The sequence below is a fragment of the Cucumis melo genome, chromosome 11, assembly GCF_025177605.1.
Source record: "Cucumis melo cultivar AY chromosome 11, USDA_Cmelo_AY_1.0, whole genome shotgun sequence".
NCBI lineage: Eukaryota > Viridiplantae > Streptophyta > Magnoliopsida > Cucurbitales > Cucurbitaceae > Cucumis > Cucumis melo.
The window spans coordinates 11,986,808-11,997,570 of record NC_066867.1 but is presented as its reverse complement, the minus strand read 5'-3'; the positions used below and the strand labels follow the sequence as shown (position 1 = coordinate 11,997,570).

Below are 10,763 nucleotides of genomic sequence, written 5' to 3'. Positions count from 1 at the left end.
ATCACATAGGGAGGCAAATCAAACGAAATTTTTTTTTGCAGAACACAATAATCGAATCATATCATATAGTGCCCAACATTAAACTCATCATTGGCAATGGGTAAAAAATTGTATATTGGACCCAAACAATAAACAAATATGAAATAAAAATCAGAGACACCACCAATTTACTCCTCATAAGCTGATCATACCTTCAGTGTAGACCGATGACCCCTGCCATGCCCCTACTTTGCTTCCTTTCACCATTTCAGTATAGCATCTGTCACCCTAATGGCCATTCAGTGGAAAGAAAAGTGCAATAAACTAATTTTAGGATTGACAAGGGATGGGAAGCGGCAAGGGTTCATCGGAAGACCAAACGTATGGATGGAGAGAGGATGGGAAACGTTTCGGAGATAACGACATGTATCGAAATCGGTCAACGAAATAGAAGATGGATATTGATCGAACCGTTTTGGAGGCAGCATCGAAACGCAGCCATCGTAAAACAAAAATGGGATTCAAGGGCATGGACAAAAGAATCAGAGAGAGTAGAATGTGAGTCGAAGACGAACAACACGACCTGATGCTTCGAAAAATGGAGAAAAATGTTTTCTTTTGCTTAAGACTGAAGCAGAAGGAGAAGAGATAAGAAAAGGTGAAGATAATTGGAGGGAAAGGGTGAAGATAATCAAAGGGCAAGGGAAGAAAAAGGAACGGAAATGGAGAAGAAAACGGAGATTTTAGCCGGCAGATCGCTAGGGTTACGAAGGGTGTACGACGGAATGAGGGGTAGAGAAATATAGGGTAATGGGGATTAAGATAACCCTAATCCCCGTTTTACACAAAGGTTTGGCCCAAAATCTTTTTCTTTTTCCCCCTAAAACTGAGGCCCTAACACACCCTTAGGCTTTTTACTATAATCCTTGATAAAAAAAAAAAATGCTCTCTTCCTCCTTTAACACTTAACTAATCTTACCACTATCAAGTGACATAACTATAATATCAATAAACTTCAACAAAAATACTTTAAATAAAGAGATAGCAATAAAGCTAGGGTTTACAGTATACGTAGAATAAAGCTAGAGTTTACGGTATACGTAGTCTTTCCACGATGCATATTTAAAAGATTGATGGTATTTTTCTAGCATTGGCCGTTTTGAGAAAGAAAATAATTATTGAAGTTGTTGTGATCTCGTGGATTCTACAATATTGACAAGTATATGTCAATTTTATTGTGGAGATTAATTATGTGTTGTAGATCTTGAGACATACTTGAGATCATCGTATTAAATGATCTTTCTACAACATGAAAGTAAATTCTTGAATTAGGGCGAATGTAAGTTTTACGAGTGGGGTCCTCTTTATTTGATGTGGAAAAGATAAAAGTCCTAAAGATGCAGTCTCATACGTAAGTGCAACATAAAGTACCTTTTCACTAATACACACACTCTTAAGGGGAGCCCCAAGATTGTTCAAGAGAGATTAGTCTCATATTTAGGAGAGGCAAAGTACCTATTTTAAAATTTGAGCTCTTTGGGTGTCATTGTATATATTTTCGTTTCATTACAAATAAGTAATGTTGTAATTACTTAACAATATATTATCCTTGCCTAGGTTATATACTACCCCCAATTGTTGTATGTCGATAGGTATTTCACCAAACTTGGTTAACAAATTGTACATTATGTATTTGTTCTCTCTTGCCTTTGTTTTGTATTTATATTTGACGTTCTTTAAAATATTGTAACTGATATGTGTTAGACAACATACAAGTTTTCAAAATCTATGATCGATATGTTAGTTTAGCTTCTGTCAACCTCATATCTTTCTAATTATTACCTCTAAGTCAATGGAAATGCAGTTTTTTTAAAGATAGAATACAACTTTTATCTAAACTCGTAAAACTTTACCACTTTCAATTATTATGTATACATCTAATAAAATTTTAAATTAAGGTTTACGTTTTATTAAATATAAAGCTGAAGGTTTGTACATGAGAGAAGAAATAGTTTAACTTTTTTACTATCCTAATTAATTTAGAGTTACTATTAATAATGGAATGGATAAGTTTAAATTGGGTATATAATATTTGTGAGATGACATAAAGCATGACAATTAGAAAGATTCAAATTTTAGAATGGGAGAGTATATATATAATATATGTGATGTAGCATTCTCATTTGTTGTCAAAGACCCCCAAAACGAGGAAGTAGTCAATGAAATGAGATAGGAAAAAGATTGTGATATGAGGAATAATTGTCTATTTGGTGCCACCTAGAGAAAATGGAAAACACACTTGATCATATAATATAGGTATGATGAAATGTGATGTCAAATTCCATTCAAATTAATCATAGCCCAATATGCCATACAACTAATCTCCAAAAGCCAAATGCCAAATCAAGTCTACTCCTCAAATACTAAAATATACAAATAAATTAATGCACATTTATTACTTTGAAAAAAAATTTATATCGCAGAATAACACATCAAGTTAAAATTAAGAGTTAAATAGCAAAATGATAATTCTTCTATTTTTCACAGAATTGCGTATTAATCTCACGAGAATCGGGTTAAAAGTTTTATTCTTGTAAAAGTAAAATTAGTTTAAATACTATTTTTATCTGTGTAATTTTTACTATTTGATTATCTTTTTTTTTTTATCTTTTAATTTTCTAAATATTTAGTTTTAGTTTCATATTTTTATCTTCGATTTCATATCAGTTTGAGTACTACTGGTCATTTTAGTCCTTAAAATTTAGAAAAAATAATTAGTTTGATTCCTCTTAACTTTTCATTTTTACTTCGTTTGTAAGGGATCAAAATTGTCATTTTATTATAACACAAATCTTTATTTAAGGTATAAGATTTGAGACTTTGAGTGATATGAAGTATGAAGAATCTCTGGAAGTTAAGTATGAAGTATGAGAGGTTAGTATTTGAAGTTAAAATAGAGTGTATTTATGGATTTTTTTTCCCCATGAAATGTAAGAACTTAAATAAAAAATAGAATTATTTAATATGGTTGCATAAAGTTAAGTATTTGTTTAGAAAAAAAAGAAACGGAAAACATAAAAGTGATGAAGGTATGATTTAGAATGAATGATAGCATATTTAAGGGTGGAAAAGTCAGAAGCACGTTGGTTCCACCGTCCAGGTTGAAATTGGAAATATTCAAAAGAGCAAAAGATGGGGGAAGCAATGGTGTTTTAAAATTTAAATTTTAAAGTAAAGAGATTCAAAAAAAGGACCACGAGGCAAAGATCATTAAATTTAAGTTTAATGGAAAAGGGCTGGAAATGAGGACAATTAGGAATGCCTATTATATATTTTATGTTATTTTTACCCAATTTCTTAATTTAGTTAATTTCTCAATAATTTAGAGAGAGAGAGAGAGAGAGAGAGAGAGAGAGAGAGAGAGAGAGAAAATCAACACGTAAAAGAATACAAACATCAATTCCGCCGCGAATGGAACAGTGCTTTTGATTTTTAATTTGTCTCATTTTTTTTTCCTTTTTGTTTCCCAGTTTTGTTCGCATCTTAATCATGTTTTTGTTTTGTTCGATATGACGTAATATTCCGAGTGGGATGACGCCTCCTTTTTCACTCTCTCTCCCCTCACCGAACCATATATTCTCTTCTTCAAAAGTAAATGGTAAGAGTAAGAACTAAGAAGGTTTCATTTGACTTCCACTTCCACTTCCACTTCTAACAATACCGTTCCTTTTTTTATTTTCAAACCATAATTTATGCTGTAAATTATAACTTTTACCAAAAAAAAAAATTTATTGGCAGATACTTCATAGTTTAGTAAAAATAATATATAAAATATTTAGATTAAAGAAAAGTAATAGTTTTAACACTAGCAGTTAATTTTGATATTATTTCAACTTTTTATATAAATATATAAAAAATATAAAATTGTGAGAGACTTGAACTACACGACTATATTAAATTTGTTGATATTGGCACGTTTCTTCCAAAAAGTTTTTCTTCCCAAGCTTTATTTTCTATGTCATCCACGTATTTGATTTTAGTAATTCTTCGTAACTTTTTGCCTCAACTTTATAGTCGATTAAGAGTGTTTAGATGTATAGGAGGGTTGTGAACTTTGAAGCTTGAGGAATTAAAAGTTGATAATGTTGCAAATTTGATGTTTTTAAGAAGTAGGATCCATACAAACAATAAGTGAAGTTCACAACTCCAATTCTCTCGACTTTGTCTTCTCTAATCCCTAATGTTTTGAGCCAACACTCCGGTGAGAAGTCTATTTAAATCCTTTTTTTCACTCTCTTTATTTTTTTTTTACAATAATTAGAGGGAGAAAGATTTGAATATTTAATCTCTTGACGAAGAGTGTAGATATATCCTATTAGTTAAACTATGTTCATGTTAAGTATATTATAAATTAAGCTAGATACATAATGGATAATACATTTCTTAGATACATGAATTTAATGATCACTTCTAGATACATGCATTTTTAGCTATATGTAAGTGTTCACGTACATGAATATTGAATGGTGTATATATTACATTTATTTTGTATATATCTTTTAAGAATACAATATCTCTGGAGTATTATATAAAGACACAATTTCCATCATTTGTAATCAAGTTATAAATCACATGAAAGCAAATTGAAGTAATAAAAAAATTGAGCTTATCAAGATAGAGAAAACAATAGTTCTTGTATAGAAAGAACATGATCTCTTATTGTCAAAGTTTTTGTGCTATTGTATGTTAGTTGTTGAGTTTTGTAAGAGAACAAATTTCCTTTGTTCAAAATTTGTGAAATTTAAAGTTAGTTTTTAAGGGGTTGCGCTTTCCAAAATATATAGAAGTTCATTTAGAAAATAAAATTTGAAAAAGGAGATTATTTAAGAAGACCTGGCCTGTATAGAGGCCGTGTTGATTTAAGTGAGAGACGCAGAAAAGTGTCTAAACGTTTTAAGAGATTGGGATAAATTAGAGAGATTAAATAAATATAAAGAATGATTAAAGTGAGGTATGGCACAGAAAGAAGAGGGTGTGTGTGTTATGGAAGTTATTGTTAAGTCTCTTGTGGTACGTACTAGTGGTTTGGATATCAAGAGAGGCCGTGGAGAAAAGATTGGATTTGTTTTGAGAAGGAGTTGGGATGCTAATTTGTTGGAGGAGGATGGGAGGTACTGAAAGGCGGATTTGCGGAAAGAGAGAAGCTCATGTGAGAGGATAAAATTACTAAACTAATTAAGCTCATGTAAAGACTGAGACATGCTTTCATTTAACGATGATATATCTAATACATATATATATATATATATATATATATATATATATTATATATAGATTTAAGAAAGTAACTATAGAGAGGGTTTTGAGATTTGTTGTCCAACCCACTTAATTAATCTCTATTTGTTTCCAAGTGCTGGCAAAAGAGATCTCCCCATCATAGTTTGGTTTCATTCCCTCGCTAGGGTTTTCGTTTTGGGGGTTTCTTCGTGAAGTAGAAGAAGACCCAACAATAATGGCTTCATTACAACCTCCATTCTTACATCCTCCATGCTTTGATTTATTTGCTTCTTTGTCCTTCATTTCATAATGTCCGTCACCTTGAGAATGAAAATAATAAGTTGATTTTGAAGTGAATGCCTTTTTGGAAAGGCTTTGTTTTGACCTTTTTTGCCACTTTTTTAGCCCTTCAACTATGCCATCTGTGAATACTGTTCTCTTCGGCCTTGTTCCCATCTACCACAAATTATTATTGTTATTCCACACATCAACTTGTCATTTTTTTTTTTTAAAAAAAAACCTTCAAATAATTAAGCAATATAATAATTGTTGTGTGTATGGTTAACAATGCATCCGTTTAGAAAGGTGGATTTTTAAATGTAATAAAATAAACTAAAATATTTACGACATGTAACAAAATTTTGAATTTTATTTTTGTTACGACTAGTTATCAATATGATTGGTAGAATCATATACATATTTATTAATATTTGTCATCGATGAAATCTTAAATTTTATTATAGTTTGTAAATATTTTGTCAAATTTATCCTTGACAATTTTCTATTTGAAAATAATAATAATTTGATTTGATATATAAAGGTGAGTTATATTTCATGATTTTAGATAAATAGTTGGATACATGCAATCAAATTAAATATATTTATAAACCATAAAACCAAGCTATAATTATCCAAAACGTTAGACTGAATTTAAACTGTTATAAATTAATTTATAAACATTATATGTTTTAACCATTATCATATAATTTATAATATATATAACTCAAAAAGATACGAGTTTAAAACATCGAAAGTGTTATTAATTAAAAAAAAAAATCTGAATTAATATAATTCTATTTTTTTAAAATTTCAAATAAATCTAAATATGCATATTTGAATTACAAGATTCTAAAACTAACTTTGAAAACTAAAATTTAGATTAGTGCGGATGATTGTTTGATAGTATATGGAGGTTTAAAACCAATTAGAAATAATAAGAATAGTTCATTTATCTTATAAAGAGTGTGAGTCTATTTAGTTTTTTCAATGTGGGATTCTCAACAACGAGCACACATTCGTTGAACTTAATAAGTCTAAAACTATAAAATGTCATAATTCAAATTGTATACCAAAAAAAGCCCAACATATTCTTAAGTCTAAATATTAGGTCGGTGTCGGTTCTTCTTGCCGGTTAATAAACATAAGATTTAGGGAAGATATATTTATGCATACCTGAGTGACAAGGGCATAAAGAGGGAGGGTGACATATCCACAAAGCAACTGAACTCCAATGCCCATTCCAATCCTGATTGCTATATCTCCATTCCTTCTACTGAAGCATGATTTTATCCCAAACTCAAACTGTTCAACCAATATTTTATGATTTGAAAAATTATCTCTTTCAAACACTCATCAAATATATATATAGAACAACTTTGGTATTCTTTACTTTATTTTTTACGTACCCATGTCCACGTGAAAAAAGCCACCTGAAATGAGTTCTGCCATTTATAATAAAAATAAAGTTATATTTCATCAACACCATGTATTGCTTATCATTTATAGATTGTTAGATATGATATGCTAAGTTACAAATGCATGCCCGAAAAGTTCAATATATCATTAGATGATATCCTCTTTGTTTAAAGAGTGTGATGAACACTTCAAATAAATACTCACCAAATAAAATGTTTGAGAGAAGTAACAAAAAAAAAAAAAAAAAAATTATTTGGAAGACTCTTAAATTAACTCATTTTGTGTGTATTCTTCTTCACACTTTGGTTGCATGTTCAAAACAACATATTTATAGGATTGTCTAGATAGATCCATGTATAACTTCACACTATTAAATACATATAACAATTAATTTGCTACTGAATCATCAACGTATCTAATTTTAAATAAACTTGCCAACTATTCATCAATTAATATACAACGTAACTTTCACATGTCCTAATTTTGTAGGTAACTAATTTCAATAAAAACATGCTTTAACTTTTCAACACATCTTCCCTTAAGCATGTTTTTTAAGAACTCCAAGCAAAGTTCTTAACTTGTTTAACACATTAACTTTGAGCGGCTTTGTGGAAATATTTGCAATTTGATCATTAGTCTTCACATATTCAACTTGAACCTCCTTAATTCCCTGAAATGCAACTCTCTCGTAAAGTGAAATCTTGTTTCAATGTGTTTTCTACGATCTTGAAACACACGATACTTTGCTAGACCAATTGTTGACTTATTGTCTACATGGATCACAGTTGAAATATATTGCAAAATTCTAATTGTTTTCAACAAATTCCTTAACCAAACTGCATGACACATGCATGAAGTTGCAACAACATATTTTGCCTCACAAGTAGATAATGTTCACTTTTTAGAACTCTAAGTAAGTGCAGTATTACAAACAAAGAAAACATATCCAGAGGTGCTCTTTTGATCATTAGTATCTCCAGCGCAGCCACTATCAAAATAGAATTCAAGCTTGAATTCGTTAGATGAAGAATAAAATAACCTATAATTAAGAGTACCTTTGAGGTGTCACTTTCAAATGAGTATATAGTTGTTGGAGATTCCATAAATCGACTCATCAATCCAATGCATGAAAAAAATATTTTGTCATGTGTAAGTCAAATATCTCAAACCTCCAACGAAACTTTTGAAATATGAAGGATCAACAACATCTCCTTGTTCATATTTAAGACAGTTTGGTCCCAATTTCAATTTAAGTTGTGACAGGCTAAGAATTGATCATCTTGAACTTCTCTAAATAATTTCTCAAGCATATCGTTCTTGAGAGATGAAAATATATTCCTCTCTAATTGCTTCACCTTAATGCCAAGATAATATGACATTAGCTCAATATCTATCATTTCAAATTCTTGGGTCTTTCCTTCTTGAGTTCTTCAAACATACTTGCACAATTTTTTATAAAAATTAAATCATCCACATACAAACAAACCAACAAAATATCTCAATAACCATTGGTCTTAATATTAAAAGAACGTTCATAAAGGAATCTCAAATGCCCATTGTCAAGGAAATATTTGTTGATTCTGTTATTCCACATTCTTCACACTTATTTCAACCTGTACAATATCTTCTTCAATTTTAGAACTTTATTCTCTTGGCTTTTCATAGCATAACCAAGAGGTTTTTCTAAGTAGACTTCTTCTTCTAGAATATCCTTTCAAGAGTGCTGATTTGACATCGGTCTAAAAGATCTTCTAATTATTTTGAACAAGAAAAATTAACAATCTTATGGTCTCAAACGAGCAGCCAAAGCAAATATTTTATCGTAATTAACCAATGTCTTTTTTTAGAATTGCATTTGCAACTAATCTTACTTTGTATCTCTCTACTTCTCCCTTTTTATTTTTTTTTATCTTGAACACTCATTTGACACCCACTTGCTTCTTTCCACTAGGAAGAGTAAAAAGTTTCAATATTTCATTTTTTATTTTGCAAAGCTTCTTCAAAATTCAAAGGTTTTCTGTCACAAAATAAACAAAAAAATGTAAGGTCATTAAAACTTTGACTTTACTCTTCAGTTTCATCATATATATCTCATAAACTTCTCATCTCACACTCTTCACTTGAACTTGCACATGATGAAGGTATCTTTTGTTGTAGAGTGATTAGCAATGTTGGTGGTTTTGATGGAGAAACGACGTCACTAGGCTCATCTTGATCGTTGAGAAAATACAAAAACTTGTAGTCATTGTCTAGTTTGTCCTTTCAATTTCATGATGCTTTTTTTCAAACACAACATCTCTGCTTACCATCGTCTTCTTTGTAACAGCGTTATAAAGCTTGTAGCTTTTTGAACTTGCATCATATCCAACAAAAACATGCTTCTCCCACTTTTATCATCAAGCTTACTACATTTTTGATCAGGTATATGCGCATAAGCCATACATCCAAATACACTCAAATGAGCAATAGATAGTTTTATTCCTGTTCATGCTTGTTGAAGAGTTTTGTTCCACAAGCTTCTAGTGAGCGAATGATTTGATAAGTACATTGAACATTCAACACAGCTTCTGCCCAAAATTATTTTTGCATCTTCTTGATCTTCAACATGCTTCGAGCCATGCTAAGTATTGCTATATTCTTCCTTTCAAAAGCAAAATTTTGTTGAGGAGTAACTGAAACTGTCATAGGTCGACAAATTCTATTTTTTGCACAAAAGTCTTTGAATTCATTAAAAGTAGTGAATTCATCTTTCCTGTCTGATCTCAAAGATTTTATATATAATAACCACTTTCTTTTTCAGTAAGAGCTTTAAATTTCTTGAACGTGAAAAATACTTCTAATTTCTCCTTGACAAAATAAACCTAAGTTTTTTGGTTGAAATCATCAATAAATAATAAGAAATAATTATTCTTACCCAAAGACGAACTTGGTTTGACTGGTCCATAAAGATCGATGTGAACTAACTTTAATGGTCTCCTTGCTTTTGAAGATGATTCTTGTGGAAAACTCTTGATTGTTTGTTGTAAAGACAACCTTCACAAAATTGATCTAGATGTTTGACATATGGCATCCCTTCCACCATATTCTTCATTAGTAATAGTCTCAGACCATCAAAGTTCAAATGCCCAAATCTCGAGTGGCAAAACCAATTTTGATTTCACTAGAAGAAATATAGGCTTTAATGTCGGTTGGAAAAAATGCAAAATGAGCATTAATGTCGGTTTTGAAAAGGGGGATGTTTAATGCCGGTTTTCCACCGACATTAAAGAGTAAGCTTTAATGTCGGTTTTAAACCGACATTAAAGGTCCGCCATTTTGAAAAGTGACATTAAAGGTTCATTTAAATTTTAATTTTAATAATTTTATTTTTTAAAAAAATAACAACCTTTAATGTCGGTTTTAAACCGACATTAAAGGTCCATTTAAATTTTTATTTTAATAATTTTATTTTGTAAAAAAATAACAAATTCTCTCTCTTACTTTACTCTTTCAATCTTCTCCCGCTCGCAAACCCTTTCTTCTCCAAATGGAATCCGTCCATTTCTTCTCACATTATCACCGGTGAATGCATTCCAATCTTCTCACGCCGTCGCCGTCGCCGTCTCACATTCTCACACCGTCTCACATTCTCAATCTTCTCACGCCATCACCGAATGCATTCCAAATGGAATGCCTCTCACATTCTCACCAGTGAAATCTCATTTCCCTACTTCTAAACAAAATAGCCCGCGTCTCCTCTCACATTCTCACCGGTGAAATCGCATTTCCCTCCTTCTAAACAAAATAGCCCGCGTCTCCTCTCACATTCTCAC

At 30.8% G+C, this 10,763-nt stretch overlaps 1 protein-coding gene across 1 annotated transcript; it reads right to left on the bottom strand.

Annotated features, from left to right (window-relative positions):
- Positions 1 to 5,364: 5,364 nt before the first annotated feature.
- LOC127143791 (MLO-like protein 2) lies at positions 5,365 to 6,832 on the bottom strand. The gene is made up of 2 exons (XM_051079213.1): positions 6,709 to 6,832; positions 5,365 to 5,712 (listed from the first exon to the last, which is right to left on the bottom strand). The coding sequence occupies exons 1-2, from the start codon at positions 6,772 to 6,774 to the stop codon at positions 5,365 to 5,367; spliced, it is 414 nt and encodes a 137-aa protein (XP_050935170.1). The 5' UTR covers positions 6,775 to 6,832.
- Between the last annotated feature and the right edge of the window lie 3,931 nt (positions 6,833 to 10,763).